Source organism: Monosiga brevicollis, genomic scaffold (assembly GCF_000002865.3).
Source record: "Monosiga brevicollis MX1 MONBRscaffold_38 genomic scaffold, whole genome shotgun sequence".
Classification (NCBI taxonomy): Eukaryota; class Choanoflagellata; order Craspedida; family Salpingoecidae; genus Monosiga; species Monosiga brevicollis.
In genome coordinates this window covers 225,292-241,798 of record NW_001865075.1, presented here as the reverse complement: position 1 = coordinate 241,798, position 16,507 = coordinate 225,292, and the positions used below count along the sequence as shown (strand labels likewise).

The following is a 16,507-nucleotide window of genomic DNA, read 5'->3' as shown; positions in this document are numbered from 1 at the left end:
ATCACACAAACACACACACGGNTCTCTCTCTCTCTCTGTAGCGACTCACCTCATTGACTTTCGCCTGGTACATCCATTTGCTTGTTTTGCTCAACAAGCACCACTGGCAGGGACTGAACCTGAAGCTCTTGTGCCGATCAGCTCCGTCTGTGGAGACTTCAACCTGCTCATTTTTCTTCCTCACTCAATCTTGGACGACATCAGTCAGTGTACCCCCGTTAGCCCCCACCTCAAGGACCGGATCGTTCTCAAACACCCCCACCACACGCCCCACCACCACATGCCCCAACGACTTGATCTCCCAACTTGTCGGTCCCTTGGCTTCCACGCCAGCGAGCCACTGCACCTCATTTACCGTTTATCGCCCGCCCCCTTTGTCAGTTCGTCTTCTTTTGCCTCGACCATTCGTTCGTTCAGACGGCAGCTGGCACCCACGAAAACACACAACAAACACGCGCACCAGTTCACTTCTAGCTCCCCTTTCTGCCATCATGGACTGCTTGGCCTCTGCGGTCTCCACCGGTTCGATCGGCGGCTTGCCTGCGATCGGCGGCTTGCCTGACCTCGACTTGAACATGATCGTGGATGATCTGCGCTCCACCATGGAGGATGACTTCCCTCCCTTCGCTGCCAGTATGGACAGCAATGCCTTTGCGACCCTCGTCAATCTCAACCTGGACTTGGATCTGGGCGATCTGATCAACATGCCCGTGACCACCCTTCCACCACAACCCGGCCCCACCGCCGCGAGCAGCGCCACCAGCAGCTTTAACTCACGCACCAACTCCCCCGACTGCCACTCCCATGTGAACCCACCTTCGGTTCCCATCTTCCCGCCCTCAAGTATCTTCCACAGCTTGATTCAGGATCCAGCTCAATACCTCTCAGCCGCGGCTCAAGTGAGCCCACTGGGTGCCTTGATGGATCAACGCGACAGCGTCTTTTCCTCCATGTACGACACCCCGTCCTCCACAACCCATGCTCCGGGCTTGCAGCTCGAAGCAACCGCTTCCTCTCCCATCCACATTTGCAACGCCGTCTCGCCCATCGAAGCCACCGCTGAGAGCTCCTCGTTCTCCAACTACCAAGCGCTTCAGAACCCAACCGCAAGTCCCGCATCTGCATCAGGCATGATCCCTGCTAGCACCGATCAAGGCGAGTCCCAGAGCAAAGCCAAGAGCAAGGGCAAGGGCAAAGGCAAGGGCAAGGGCAAGGGCAGAGGCAGTGTCAAGCCCAAGGTTGAAACGGCCACAAAGACCTCCAACTGCACCAACGGCATCATCTGTCCCGTTTGCAAGGGGCCCGGTCGTAATAGCGATCTGCGCATCTGTGGCGTAAGTTTGCGGTGCACGCTGTATTCACATGGCTGCCTCCTGTCTACAAAGGCCCGAGCACTCATTCGACCTCATGTTTTTTTTTTTTTTTTTTTTTTTTTTTGGGGATGCTTGCGTAGACCTGTTACTCGGGCTTGTGGAATGATATCGCCAAAGCCATTCGCGTCAAGCACCAGTTGTGCATGACTTCGAACCTGCAAACGAACCTCGAAACTATTCGCACTGGTAAGCCCCCATCCCTCCAACGTACTAGTACAGCTTGCTGGGCAATGCACAAGCTCCCACCATCTCACCCCATTTGCTTCTCAATAGCGCTGCAAACCATTCCTCGTGGCTGCCAGAACAAGCACATGTGTGGTCCAGAAAAGTTCTTGGCATCCCTCTCCCCTCAAGAAAAGTGCACGCGGTGTCGATCCATCTACACGCTCACCTTTGCCCCGCGCTTGGCCGTGGAGAGTAAGTCGCGGTCCCCTCTCTGCGATAGTAGTGTCATGTGCCGTGCATCTGCGCGCCATTGCCTGCCCCAACGGCCCAACTCACCCTTTTCCTCTCTGTCCTACATCATTCAGTCGTGAACAATGGCACGTCGCGCCAAAAACAGGGCGAGGCCAAGCCCATGGGCAAGAAGTCAACCAGCAAAAAGTCTTTGGCAAAGAACCCAGCCAATGATGTGGCTCAACCTGCCGCCAAGCGCAGCAAGATGGCCTCGACTCTGGCAACTCTTGCCTAAGCCCTGCCCTCCTTTCACAGATTCCCTTGTTTGTTTCTCCTGTTTGTGAACGGCGTTGTGCGCGTCGTCTTATCTTAAGACCAACGTCAAAGCGAGTGCTGAGCTGGCTCTCTGCATTCGACCCGCTTTTTCACTGTTCTTATTCTTCGCGTCATTACCGTCCGGGCACCAGCCTGTTTCTTTTCTTGTCGCTGTTTCCATATATCTCTCCATGTCGAACTTCATCTTAGCCTTCCCATGTTATTCCCCTGCTTTCCCCTCGACGTCAATGCGTACTTTGCCGCCCCTAGGAAAGCATTCGATGATTCCTCTTAGCCTTGTTTGAGTGTGTTTTGGGTCGCTGTCTCTTTTTTATTTTTATTTTCGAGACGTGTGCGCCCTGTGTCCGTGTTCCAGCTCAGGTGTGAGCTGTTCCGTTCCCTTCTTCTTTAGCTTTGCTAGCGTCGTTGGTGTGGCTTTGCAAGCCTCTACCTTTTTTTTTTCTATCCTACAACTGTTGAATCGAGTTCTTGACAGAACTTCAAAGTGACCTTCTGTTATTATAGCATGTTGATGATCTGCGCCACCGCGAGGCAAGGTGTTTTCTCCAATGAATGGCGGAGCCAGGGTCTGTCTGTCTGTCTGGTTGGTCGGTGAGGTGCGCACTCTTGTTTATCGAGGGTTTACCGCCATGCTTTGCTGGAATGGCTCTCTCCACCAACAACAATCAGGTCAGCTGCATCGAAGTTGGGCGCAACAGGGTATCATCGACTTCATCTTCATATGAAACAAGAGCTTGTGCATGACGGCTGGGTTGCCGGGATGTCGTCGACACAAGGTGTCGATGCATGCAATCATCTGGGCGGCCATACTTGCAATAGAGCCCACCTGACAAGGTAGATCGTGCCTTGCGAAGACGTCAACTCTAGAGCAGGAGTGCCCTACCAAGCTGGCGCTTGATTATCGTGCGTTTTTCCGACAATCGGCGCAAGGCACAAACTACTTTGTTCTCTCTGTAATCAATGTTCATGGTCAACCGCGTGGGATTCTGACCGCTACACCTTGCGCCCGCTTTCCCTTTGATACGACTACTGCGCTTTGACTGCATCCCTGCCTCAGATCAGGCAGGCATGCCTCATCGCTCGCGAGGTTCATCAGCGCAAAGCACAATCGAGGAGTCCATGGGGAAGACTCATCAACTGATTTGCAACGACGCCCACTATCTATCTACACGTGGTGGCCGGTAGGTAGGCAGGAGCGTCTCAACAGAATCGCAGAGTGAGGGTCAGGCGAATACCATCTGGCAGGTGCCAATCTCTGCCATAGTGTTCCTATGAATTCCTCGCTGGCCCCAGCTTGTGAAGGTTTTTCCCATGGGTCGCGTGTGATGAGTCAACCCAGAGAGAGTAAAAGTTAATGAAATTGATTGAGAGAAGAGTTGTAAAAGTTGAAAATGAGTGTGTTTTCGTGGAACGAGTTAAATTTGAAGGGGGCAGCAAGCGTGCATGCATGGCCATGCCATCGAAACTTGCACCCAGCAAGAAGAGACACGCCAAGAGCTGCACATCATGGATCCATATTATGTCGCCAACCAGTGCCAACACGAAGGGGACACAAGGCCTGCCTTCGTGCACCCGCGAACACGCAAAAAACAAAAAAAAAATCAAACAGCAACAGCCACAGACAGAGAGAGGAAGAGCGGGAGGGAGAGAACACCTGAGCCGACGAGGCCTGCTCAAACGCGAGACACCTCCTGAGTGCCCAAGAGAACCGCCTGAGGCTTGCCTGCCAAGCGCTGCTTGACGCTGATCCAGGAGTTGAGAATTTGTTGCTCCTCCGCCTCGCGTTTGGCTTGACTGCTTTCATGATGACACCACATGCCACCGCAGCACTCGCCCTCTGCCAAAACAACAAGAACAGCCACCGGCAAGGCGCCACATCTAGGTGAGTCCTCGCCCCAGATATGCGCTCTAAGGCAACTCGATTTAAATCAGCACCTACGTCGTGAAAGGCGGGTTTTGGCCTTCTGACTTGCGCGCACGGCGTTCTTGCCCTTGGACTTTTTCACTATAAACAATCGGCACCGCCAGGCCAATCGCCACCCCCCATGAGGTTCCACGAGGGTTGATGGTCGACACGCGCGTGGCGCCGCATCACAACCAAGGCGGTAGCGACAATAGTCGCAGATTGCTGGCACAACCGCAATGCTCGCACAACAATGGCCACCAATCTCGGCCGTCAGCACGTACGTAGCGAGGCATCCTTCTTGCGACACATGTCCTGTCGCTTGCGAAAGATTTGCAGGTCTGGGCGAACCACCACGACTTCAAACTTGAGCTCTACCCCATATTTCATCCATCAAATCAATGCGGATCGGACCTCCATGAGTTTGGCCAAAACCTTTTAATGTTGAGCGCAGCGGTGGTAGCAACCAATCCAATCAAAATGCGCAGAATCGGTCCGGACACCACTTACCCCGCTCGCGCACAATGGCTTTGAGCTCGTTGATATCACAGTGTGACACATCCTACACGCATCATTCACCCCGAGTCGAGTCAAAAAATGAAACACCATGCCCGCGGGCGCCTATGAGCTGACACGGTGTCCACATAGCAAGCTTGCATTTCGTATCCAGGACAGACCATGCCATCGATGGTTTTGATAATGTCTTCCACCTCCAGCTTGCCAGTCTCGGCGGGCGAACCGGGCTCAATCATTTTGATAATGTTGTAGCGCCCGTACTCGTCGTCGGGGGCATCAACGCGCCACATTGACGAGACGGTGAAGCCAAAGGCAACCATGCGGTTGGGCCGCGATATCATAAGCGTCACCTCCCGCCCGTTGGGCATGGCTCGAGGCTTGTTGATCTCTGGCAAAGGCAACAACATGAGAAGTCCCGCAAGAGAAGGCAAAGACAGGAGTCAAGGCAAGACAAGAGCAAGGTCGTGTCAAACTAGGCGCGCGTCTCAGACAGCAAGGCTAACCTAGTTCTGAAGCTACATCGTCATTGTTGGACAGGGGCGTATCCGAGCGCATAAGGTTTGCCAAGTTATGACGAGACAAGTGGCGGGCATTGGCTCTCGTCGCTTCGGACAGCATTTTGGGAGGGGGTGCCTCATCTGTTTCTGCTTGTTGTTGTTGTTGTTGTTGTTGTTGTTGCTGGCGGGCCTCTTGCTGGCGGGCCTCTTGCTGGCGACGTGTGGCCTCGGCACGGCGCTCTGCTTCTGCCTCACCCTGTAGCTTTCGCTCTCGCGCCGCCTCGGCCTCAGCTTCTTGCTGCCGAAGGATCCGAGATTCCTCATCTGCCTTGCGACGGGCCTCTGCTTCAGCAGCTGCCACTTTACTCTCATGAGCGCGGCGCTGTTGCTCCACTGATTCTTCGGCCTCGCGTCGGGCCTTGTCCTCGGCCTCACGACGGGCCTTGTCCTCGGCCTCGCGACGGGCCTTGTCCTCGGCCTCGCGACGGGCCTTGTCCTCGGCCTCACGACGGGCCTTGCCCTCGACCTCACGACGGGCCTTGTCCTCGGCCTCGCGGCGAGCCTTGTCCTCAGCCTCACGACGGGCTGCATCAGCAAGAGGCGCCGCAGCCGCAACTGGAGTTGTCGACGCTGAGCCCTGAGCCGAGCCCGTGCTCTTGACCGAGTCACTGCGGCTACGTCCCTGAGCGGGGACGTGGTCCTTCAGAGGTACGGGCCAAAATGGATGGGCCGAGCGCAAAAACTTGACCACCTGACCCAAAGTTGTGCAATCGGTGCACGCCTTGCCATTGACGGTGTACTCCTCCCCCTTGCTACTCTGGCGCACCAAATGTTGCGTCGGCTTGCCTTTGTACACGACTGTAATAACGTACTCGCCAGGACGATCGGCCCCCCGACCCCGCACGAAAAAGAGCCCATCCACTACTTCGGGATGTGCCATGATCAGTTCTACAGCCCAACAAGGGTCATGCCAACCATGAGAAACAGCGCAAGGGCCCATCAAACATGACGGAATGCTTTCCCATCCCAAACTCCCAGAGCGTGCCTCCCTTGCCTACACGAGGCAACTCCGGTCGATTGATGCCAGAAAGACAGCATAGTTGCAACATACGATCGGCGTCGCTCTTCCCCATTGGACGGTGCATCCATGGTGGGGGACCTCGGCGTGAGGACTGTCGCGCTAAAGATTGCCGACGGATACCACCTGCCGCATCGTTGGCTTCAGTGCCACCCGCCGCGGGTGCCGGCGCACTCGACGGGGTCGCTAGATTGGGGTTGCGGACAAAGGAAGCCAGTTTGACTGGCCAATTGGGTGGAAGTGTATCCGTTTGGAATAGGGCCACCACCTATTGCCACATTCAGGTCAGGTGGCCGAAACTTCGAGGCGCCGAGTACAATGGCCTTCTTCTTCTTTTTCTTCTACCCTGGCTCTGAGCGTTGTGGGCGAGTGCAAGATGGGGTCTGGCAAGAGCGCACCTCACTGATACTGCGTGCTGGGCCAAAACTCTTTTTGTTGACCGTGAACATGCCATCAACCCCCTTTTGCACCAGGTGGTGCGTCGGACGGCCCTTGAACACGACGGCTAGGACGTAGTCTTCTGGGTGTCCCGGTCGAATGCGAACCAAAAACTTGCCATCCTCCAAGCCATCTTTTTGCAACAGCTCTGAAAACACGCCGAGTCCATGATAATTGAAGAGGGGAATGGATGAGTCGAATGGGTGCGGAGACAAGCAAGCAAGCCAATAAAAAACAAAAAACAAAAAACGTGGGGGCGGATCAAAAATAAAAACCAATGACAACAACGGTCACACGCGGACGAGGTGACGGCACACTTGCATGCGCCCTGCAACAGTAATGATCGACCAACAGGGCAAGTCATGGCGCATCGTACCATCGGCAGCATCCTTGGAGATTTCACCAAACTGCCAGGGGTTTGCCATGGCGGCACGCTCAGATCCTCGACGGAGGCTCGCGTCTGACGTGCTTTTTCAACCAAGCTGTGATGCGCACCAATGGAAGCGTTGCCTGTCCGGACAAATGACGAATGCCTGCAGGTGCATTTGGCAGCCAAACAAACAATTGCATGAGCCCATCGATGACTGTTCATGCTTTTGCGAACCCGAAGCCCTGCACTTGTCGCTGCTGCCGCGGTGGAACCCAAACCCGACCATCAAAGAGTCAAATCAACAAAGCACACAGGTTAAGCAAGTGCTACAGGGCGACAAGCTCCGCCCCTTTCTTTTACGAAGCCGACGTAGTTACATGCATGCACGCAAAACGCATGTCTAAGTGTACTTGTAGCTACACTTTAATAAATTACACTAGGTAGCAGATGCCTCAGAAGAGAGAATTTACTTTGAAGAGATCAAGTTTACATTCACACGACGAGTTCCAGTTTCAGTTTTTTTTTTTTTTTTTTTGTGGAGACGACGGACTGGAAAACGGCAGCGTGTGCGCAGCAGCATCAGACTGAGACGTGGGAGTGGACGAGGGAACATGTCCAAGGACGGGCACACGGTTGCGGTGCTTTTGCAGCAGGTCACCCCTCGTCTGCATCAAATTAAGCAGGACTTGCATCTGCTGCATTTCAAGCTGGAGCAAGATCCGACCTTTAGCTGGTGCGTTTGGGCCCGAGGCCAGTGATGCTGCTCGGACCGATTTGCCGTCATTGTTGACAGAGCTGACCGACTGCTCACGTGCTGTTTCATACTTTTCAAAATTTGAATCTCTTTAGGGAGAATGCACTGACTTCTTTCTCCTCTATCCAAAGTTTGTACCGCCTGCAGACCCTTTTGCGGCAGGAGCATGGCATGTCTCTGACTCATTTCCCCTCACCACACCCTTTGGGTCTCCGCTTGACGCAGAGCAATTGCAAGCCTTGTTGGTCAATCTCAAGGTCAACGACCTTACTAACCAGCAAAGGCAGCTTCATGATGTCGTTGTTCTTCCCTTCTCTTTGAGCCATGAACGCGACGAACACCTGCATTCAATGACACAAGGCAGCATTGACGCCTTTACCCACCTTCAGCGTGAGTGCTGCATCCCCCTCGTGCGTGTGCCTCAAAAAAATAAAAAATCCGAACAGCAACAGCAACAGCAACAGCAACAGCAACAGCAACAGCAACAGCAACAGCAACAACAAAATATATCAGGGATGCGTCTGGTATGGCAGCTTACACCTGCTGTTGTGTCACCGCTTGCTTGCCCCAGCCCCCGAGCTGCTCCGAACGAGGTTGACACCCGAGGCTGAGGCTTGGCTCAGGGAGACTGATGACAGCGTACCCGATAAGGATGCCTTTGAAAGCGCTCTGAACGAACTGGATGAGCTCTCGCTCGCCACGCAGCGTGCCCTCCTGCAGTTGGACCGGCGCAAAGACATCCTGGTCGGTTCTGCCTCATGGCAGGATTATGCTCTTGTTTCATTCTCTTGACCATGATGCCCCCACTCATGCCCACAATGGTCCTTTAGGCGGCTGGTAAGACAGAGGCCTCAACCTTGGTCTCTCTAGCCCGGGTACCTGTAGAGGATCCCGCGATCGATTTGCTACAAAGTATCAATCTGTAATCCGCTCGTGCAATGCATCACATTGGGGGGCTCTTGCGTGACTTGCTGAGCAAGCGCCGCAAGTGGCTAGTCATCGTGTGCTTTCTCTGTCTGATATATTTGCGCCCCTTGGCTGGGGACAACCAGATGCGCAAAACCTCTTCTGTGCTCAATGTTCCCACCAGTGGTTTTGGAGACTGGTTGTTCATTGTGATTCACACGCCTTTGACGGCACCCAAGGCGCAATACATGTGAAATCAGAATTCAGTTACATCACGGACCAAGCCGAGTCTGCATCAATTCCGGCGTACAAGGCAAAAACCTTGTTGCACTGGACGCGCAAGCAGAAGGGAGCCCAAGCCGGATGCAAATTCAACAACCAATGGTTTTTTCTTACGCAGACAGCAGCGACAGGCAGGAATGCCACATATGCGTTGTGTTGCCACAAAAATGCCATGAACACGACAACCGCTGGTAATCGTTGAGGAACCTTAAATCTCCAAGTCATCAAGGGCAAAATCGTAAATGGTGGCGTCACTACTTTGCAAGTCGATCGAGGGTGCTGGCTGAGCATGGCGGTCATAGACAGTGGCCCGGCGTCCGCTGGTGTCATTGGCAACGGGAAAGTCGTACACAGCCATGGGGCCCGAGCGACCAGTTGTGGCAGGTCCAGGAACGTCATAGGTAGGCCCCTCTGCGTTCTTGCTTTCGTTGGCACGAAAGACCTTGTTCGCCATGAGCGGACCCTGCCAAGACGAGCCAGACCCGCCGTTGTGAGGCGACGGCAGATTTTGTTGTAACAGGGTAGCAATGGGCATTCATAAGTCATCACACATACCTCACTCAGCATTTGACCATTGGCTTCGTTGTCGTAAATGTCGTCACCGCCGAAACGGCTCTCGTACATGTCGGCACCCATCCAGACCCCAACGCCACTGGAGCCACGCGCGGGCGCTCGGATGCCCGAGCCTTCGCTTTCGTCAGACAGGTCGGCAATCGACTCGTACAGCTCCTCGCTATCGGCCTCAGGTACGGCCGTTGAAAAGTTCTTTTCCTTGATCATGTCCGTCAACAGATCCACCAACTCACCAAACGTGGGTCGATCTTCTGCTTCCAGCGACCAGCACATGCGGGCAATGGCGTCGGCTTCGGCAGGGGCCTGACGTGGCGTGGGCAAACGATAGCCCTTCTCCAGCAAATTGAAAACATCACCGTTGCGGTACTCTTTGTATGGGGTTCCTCCCAGGGAGAAGATTTCCCACATCGTCACACCAAAGGACCACACTGCAAAGTATAGAGCACGGGCAATGCCATAATTGGTGAGTTGTGGCAGCGATCACAGCTGGGCTAGGCAAGCGTGAAGGGGCAACGCAAACGCACCATCAGACTTGGTAGTGTAGATGCGGTCCGCCAAGCTCTCTGGAGCCATCCACTTGACGGGCAACTTGGTGGCTGTGGTCTTGTATTCTTCGCCTTCGATGTTGCGCGCCAGGCCGAAATCGCTGATCTTACATTCGAGCTTCTTGCCCACGAGCACCTAGACAAATTGGCACAAGGATCCAAGGCAGCGCGCACGTCAATGAGCTTCAAGCAGGATTGCATGCATTCGTGACTCGAGCAAGATTGTAGAATAGCACACACAAACAGCAGACATTCAAGACACAGTGTTTGATACATACGTTGCGGGCGGCGAGGTCACGGTGAATCACGTTTTTCTGTTCCAAAAAGGCCATGCCGCTGGCAATCTGGAGGCAAAAGTCGACCATCTGGCTCACGTGAAGGGATTGCGGCTTGCTTCGCGACGCCCGACACTCACGCAAGTAGTCGCGCAGGTTGCCCAAGTCTGCCAGCTCAACCAGTAGAATATACGGCTCCTCGCGCAAGCAGTGCCCGATGATGCCAATTACATTGGGGTGCGCCCCAATCTCCTTCATCACCGTCATCTCTGACAAAAAGTCTTGACGCTCCTCGAAAGGCGCTCCTGGTTTGAGAGTCTTGGCCGCACACCCGCGCTCCTCACCGCTGTGGCGGTTGCGAATCCAAGCCCGAAACACCTCGCCAAAGGCACCATTGCCAAGTTTCTCGCCCAGGCGCACAAACTGCCGCTCCACTTCCCAAATGTCCGCATCGCGGACCTCCAAGACCGCGTACAAGTCCTCGGATGTCGTGGGTGTCACAGGTTTTTGCTTGCGGCGGAACAGAATGAGAACCAAAAGCAAGAGTAGCAAAATGGCACCACCAGCTGCGCCACCAATCACCATTGAAGTGGATGCATCTGACGCGGTCGATCCCTGACTTGTGCCCGAACCCACGGTATCTACCTCGCAATCGGTACCCGCGAACCCTTCGTCACACTCGCACTCGTATTCAGAGGTTGCCGGGTCCAAATCGGGGCTGGCGGCACCGGGCGTGCAGGTGCCATGACCGTTGCAACGGCCGTCGCAGGCAGCGTCCAGAATTGAGCATGTGGGGCCGCTCAGGCCGACGGCACACTTGCAGCGCGCACCACGACGCGACACCTCACATTCGCCCCCAAACTGACACGGGTTGGGGTTGCAGTAATTTTGGCAACCGATGCTGTTGGCTCCCGTTTGTGCATCACCCGAATAACCCGTGGCACACACGCAGCTCACCACGGCATCGCTGGGGCCAGAGACCGTGCAGTTGGAGTTTGAAGCCACGCACGGCTTGAAGCCAGCCAGGGCCAAATTATTTCGTGTCACAATCTCCGGGTCATACACCGAGTTGACAATGCTGCACACGTACGTATCCGACACGCAGGCACCATTTCCATTGACAAAGTAATTAATGCCCAGCGCGGCGATGGCTGGCGGCGTCACGCAAGCGTTGGGGTCAACACATGACATGAGGACCGCATTGTACTGCAGTGAGTCGTCAATGCACTCACAGGTGAAGCCCCCGGCCGTGTTGACACACATGGTGTCAGACGAGCAGGGCGAGGTGGAGGTGGCACACTCGTTAATATCCTGGCAACCGGCGCGGATGTTGGCGCGATTTTCGCGCGTGACTAGGCTCTTGTTGTAGATGAAACCATCACCACAATCCTTCACACTCTGAATGCAGTAATACTCGGCTGTCAGCTCCTCCCCAGCCGCGCATGTGTCAGGCGCAAAACAGCCACGCTCCGGATCGTATACATGGTCCGGGTTGGGGCAAACAACGGCCCATGTACATACGATCGAGCCATTGACAAGGGTCGAGATGGCCCCGTCGGGGCAGCGCACATTGCCTTCCTCACTCACGCATGCATCGCCAACAACGACAAAGCCATCCGGGCACGTCAGCTCTGAAATGACGCACCAGCCATCCTTCAAGGTTGACCCGGCGGGGCATGCTGCACCACACAGCACGCCGTCGCAATTGGAGCGACTAAAAAAAGTTGTGGCCACGTCGTCCCAGCCCAACTCTTCCAGCTGGCTCGAAAAGTCGCCCGACGCAACGGTTTGTAAGGCACAGCAGGCACTGTTACGTTGGGACGTAGTGACGCCGAGAGCCAAAGAGACGAGCGACGTGGCGGAGGTCTGTTCTTGAATCAGGGTGACAGCCACCGTGTCGATGGGATCACCCGCTACCACGGCTGAGAGGGCTGCGCCCAGCGCGTCTTCAAGGTCGCCCGCCATCTCCTCCGTTGCCATGGCAGCAGACACAGAGAGGGTATAAGAGACACCGAGGTTGACGAGGGGGCACGATGTGGTGTTGGCGATCCCAGCTTTGGCAAAGCCGCTTGGGCAAGCCTGACAGGCGCCGTTGGACACGATGTAATTGACGTCACAGGAGCAAGCGTGGCTGCCAAGACTAGTGGTCGCCATGTTTGCACCACAAGGCTCGCAGCTTGTCTCTGCATGCCCGCTCTGGGCTTGAGCCGTGTTGATAGGGCAGGGAACGCAAGAAGGGGGCAATGCGCTGAAGGCGCCCGAGGCCGTACAAGTCAGCACAGCATCGCCAGTCATATGAGTCCCTGCGGGGCAGGTGTAAGCCACGGCGTCACCATATGTGGCCGTGGTTGCGTTGGGAGTGGCGCCATCGCTTGGGACGTCACCACATGAGACGGGCACGCAAGTGAGAGGGGTGCCCATGTACGTGCCAGAAGTGGAGCAAGTGCGCCTGGTGTCACCACCGGAGGGAGTGTAGCCGCTGCGACAGGAAGAGGTTAAGGTGCTCGGGTAGCGTCCACCATTCGTGGCAGAGCTTTCCACCACGTTCACATCCACATCCACATCGCACAGAGTGCCCTGACAAGTGGGGACGGGAGCAGACCATTGTGCGGCGCCCTCTTCCTCGTTGTAGCGGCAATAGAGTTCGGGGTTGCCCAGCATGTTAAAGCCGGCGTTGCAGGAGAAAAAGGCCATGGAAATGCCCCCGTAGACCTCAAACTGAGCATTGCCATCCATAGGTGCAGTCAAGGGTTCACACTGCAAGATCGTGGTGGTGGTGGTGGTGGTAGTGCTGGTAGTGCTGGTCGTGGTGGTGGTTGAAGTGGTAGTGGTAGTAGTGGTGGTGGTGGTGACCGCGGGTGGGCACTCGACCGCGGTGTCGTCATTGGGTGCCAGAAAGACGATGCTGGAGGTCGGGTCAAATTCGAGGCCACCTGGACCATCGCCAAAGGTGATGCCAGTGACGGCGGCATGGACGTCCAGCGTGATGGTATACAAACTGTCAGCATGATCCGTCAGGAAAACTAGCTCTGAGCCACATGGGCTTCGCTCCGCCACACTGCCATTGTTTTGCCAATTGGTAGGCTCACTCCAAGCACCGGGGACTGCTTCACGCCACAGAAAGACTTTAGCGCTGGGCGGGGCCACAAACATGGGCAAACCAACATCGCGAGTCTGGCCACCAGCAGTGCGGAGAGTCAGCTTGGGTACGTAGGTGCGGCTAGGGAATGTGTCAAAAACGTGTGAGCCGGTTGTGAGGTCAGAGACTTCCGAGGTCGTCTTCTCGCCGGTTCCATCAATCAGCGTCAAGAGCATGCTGGTAATATCAGCTGAAGCGTTGTACCAAGTGAGGGTGCCAAGGAATGGCGACGAAGGCACAATCTAGGCGATGGGCAGAAGACATGTACTATCAGGAGGTGGTGGGATGGACGTGCGCGCTTGTGCTCACGGTATAATCAAGGAGACGAGCCGCCAAAGCCTACCTCGGTTTCAATGTCGATGCATGGCAAGCCTGCGACCTCGGGCGTGGCATCACTTTCCGGCACCTCTTTGGGTTCAAAGAAAAGGGTTGAGCCGATGGCGAGCTGAACGCCACCGCCGATGCCAAAAGTAACGCTATGAACGACGCGATCAGATTCCATGTTCACCACAAAGGATTCCTCATCAGAATCGGTGGGCAAGACCACGTGCGCCAGGCATGGCTCCTTTTGATCCCGCCACTTGCTGTAGTCCTCAAAATCGCCATCCACCGGTTGGTCCCAGAAGGCTTTGTATTAGGCGGGCAGGCATCGTTAGAAACAATGTGGCGAGGCTGCGGTTTGAAAGAGCAAATTTCAAGAGAAAACAAACAAAAGACGGGAGGAAAAAGGCACATGGCAGGCACGCACCGGTGACAAGGTCGCCAGGGGTGACGGACGCATTGCCAGTCAAGGTCGATCCTGAAGCTAAGACGGCAGTGACGGAGATGTCGTATTCTTGGCTGGGCAGAACGTCAACGAGGATCTCGGCCCCAGTGGTGGTATACGTGTCTGCTCCGACCGTGATCTGGAGCGCAGGTGCGAGTATCACAAAACACATGGTTAAAGGTTCAGGAGGGGGGAGCTTGGAGATCAGGCCATGATATGAGGAATTTTACCGTATAAGGGGCGGACGCATTGACATTGATCCACGACAAATGTACGACAAACGGGCTGAGGACGACTGCGGTCAGGCCCAGACTTGTGTAGACGCGCGGATCGGATGGGTTGGCAAACTCAATGATGGATGAGGGTTCAAACGAGAGGGTGACGCCGGCATCAAATTCGATGCGAAACGCTTGGGCGTTGCCACGCAGCGTGACATCGTAGTCGTCTTCGGATGTATCACGAGCCTACACGCATATTGTAACGGTGAGCATTGTGAACACATGCTATCCCTTGGCTTTGGCAGGAAAAGAAGCTGCTGCTGTTTGCGGCGCATGGTTGCGTGGTCTAAGCGCGGGGGCCTCATACCAGGACAACAATGTCATCGTTGTAGGGAACGCGCTGCAAGCTCCAACGCTCAGCAGTATCCCAAGTGCCGTTCACGGGGCTGGCCCATTCGTTGGCTAAGCAAGACAGGGGTGGGGGGAACAGTGGGCAAGAGCAAACGGCGCCGCACGGATGATAAGAGCACGACCAAGGGGCGGATCCAACCTCAAGCCATTGGTCCAAGACCAACCGCCACGACAACCAACTTACTATCACGAGCCACCACGCCAGAAGAGATCACTGCCAACACAAGCACCCACGCCACCACGCCAGTGGTCCTCCCGCAAAGCCGAGCCATGCTGCCACGATCCTGCCGCCACAGCTCCAGCGTCGTCATGAGAGATCTCTCTCTCTCTCTCTTTTGGAAAAAATGAGAGCAAGAGTCGAGTCCGATCTGGCAAGTACATTTGGTAGTACAATGATCTCTAAAGTATAGATTTGATCACACTTTGAATATAGTAGAGATTTTGGAGAGCAAGAGAGTGAGAGAGAGAGAGAGAGACAGGTACAGGCAACAGGTACTACAGGGACGGTGTACTGCAGGTACGACGTGCAGGTGGTCCAGGTGTCCAGGTGTCCAGGTGTCCAGGTGTACAGGTGTACAGGTGTACAAGTCCAGGTACAAGTGTATAGGTGTACAGGTGTCCAGGTGTCCAGGTGTCCAGGTGTCCAGGTGTCCAGGTGTCCAGGTGTACAGGTACAGGTACAGGTGCAGGCATAGGCACGGGCAAAGGTGCAGGCGTGCTCACTCTCTCAGAGACACAATTGCATGGGCGAGGCGTGCCAACATCTCTTTTGAAACTGGGGTGATAGGGAAGGCTGTCCTGGGATGAAATGATAAAGTTGGGGATCGATCAATTCGCTTAAACGTTTGACAGCATGGGGCGGGTGCTTGCTCAGCAAGATGGACGGCCTAACTCAGTCTTGGGGCTCAAATGCGAACGAGGCTCAGCCACCGGAGCATGTAGACACGTGCAATCGGTAAATTTCGGGCCACTGGTTCGAGACGTTCTATTGGGGAAGGGCGGGTCGGGGAGAGCGACAGTGTACTTGAGCTCGACATCGGATTTATGCCCCAAGGGTGAAAACGGGTTCCAGGTGTTCAACGTAGATTTTTCGCTTGTAGCCCGGGCGCACCGGGGGGTGGGGGTGGACAGAGGCTTACCATTGAGTTGGGCGAGCGCAGTCTGCACGGCTTGCCGCTCAGGTTTCGAGGCCAACAGACAGGCGCCGGCCAGGCCGATGCTTGTGGGCAACGGTGCCTAGTGTTTGGAAAATCGGGTTTGAGGCCCAGTCACCACACATAACGTCGCTTTGGCTTGCTGGCAGGGCAGATCGTACCGCGGCTTGAGCACAGCGCCGTTGAACGGTTTGCAGCTCTTCGATTTTGGCTTCGAGCAGATGGACGGCTTGTTGCAGCTGGTGCCGCGCGGCCAGGCTACGCCGGGCGAGCATCAGGGCTTCCATGGCTGGGATCAGAGCAAATGATTTCAGCAGCCTTTGGTCAGAATCTGATGCTCGCAGGGTCTGTACTCTGGGGCCAGGGCAGCGCTCTGACCGGGAGAATCGCAGACGCTGCGATCGGGGTTGGTGCGTGTCCGAGCAGCTTGGCGTTGCAGGGCCTAGCCAGGCGACCACGGCGAGGGGCCAAGGTGAGCGATTGGGCCGATATGCAATGCGGCGGCTCGTGCATGGGTTGGGCGAACCAATTGAAGCGCGGCCTCGGTGGTGGTCAGGTCGTGACTGCGGAAGCTGTC

General features: G+C 55.5%; 4 protein-coding genes across 4 annotated transcripts; 2 read left to right on the top strand and 2 right to left on the bottom strand.

The window, feature by feature from the left end:
• Window positions 1-491: 491 nt before the first annotated feature.
• Window positions 492-2,064, top strand: MONBRDRAFT_29770 (uncharacterized protein; the record flags this gene model as incomplete). Its single annotated transcript, XM_001750240.1, has 4 exons — window positions 492-1,334; window positions 1,454-1,559; window positions 1,647-1,790; window positions 1,904-2,064. The coding sequence occupies 4 exons, from the start codon at window positions 492-494 to the stop codon at window positions 2,062-2,064; spliced, it is 1,254 nt and encodes a 417-aa protein (XP_001750292.1).
• Window positions 2,065-3,778: 1,714 nt separating this feature from the next.
• MONBRDRAFT_29769 (uncharacterized protein) lies at window positions 3,779-6,962 on the bottom strand (the record flags this gene model as incomplete). The annotated part of the gene is made up of 9 exons (XM_001750195.1): window positions 3,779-3,942; window positions 4,045-4,110; window positions 4,293-4,382; window positions 4,519-4,570; window positions 4,686-4,912; window positions 5,028-5,969; window positions 6,223-6,367; window positions 6,498-6,685; window positions 6,914-6,962. The coding sequence occupies 9 exons, from the start codon at window positions 6,960-6,962 to the stop codon at window positions 3,779-3,781; spliced, it is 1,923 nt and encodes a 640-aa protein (XP_001750247.1).
• A 556-nt stretch (window positions 6,963-7,518) lies between these two features.
• On the top strand, window positions 7,519-8,587 carry MONBRDRAFT_29768 (uncharacterized protein; the record flags this gene model as incomplete). The annotated part of the gene is made up of 6 exons (XM_001750239.1): window positions 7,519-7,640; window positions 7,757-7,791; window positions 7,887-8,071; window positions 8,108-8,185; window positions 8,241-8,405; window positions 8,492-8,587. 6 exons carry the CDS (start codon window positions 7,519-7,521, stop codon window positions 8,585-8,587), a joined length of 681 nt encoding a protein of 226 aa, XP_001750291.1.
• Window positions 8,588-8,851: 264 nt separating this feature from the next.
• MONBRDRAFT_39078 (uncharacterized protein) lies at window positions 8,852-15,048 on the bottom strand (the record flags this gene model as incomplete). The annotated part of the gene is made up of 9 exons (XM_001750194.1): window positions 8,852-9,312; window positions 9,405-9,850; window positions 9,947-10,103; window positions 10,246-13,623; window positions 13,725-14,008; window positions 14,130-14,286; window positions 14,378-14,611; window positions 14,733-14,827; window positions 14,961-15,048. 9 exons carry the CDS (start codon window positions 15,046-15,048, stop codon window positions 9,058-9,060), a joined length of 5,094 nt encoding a protein of 1,697 aa, XP_001750246.1. The 3' UTR covers window positions 8,852-9,057.
• Window positions 15,049-16,507: the final 1,459 nt, after the last annotated feature.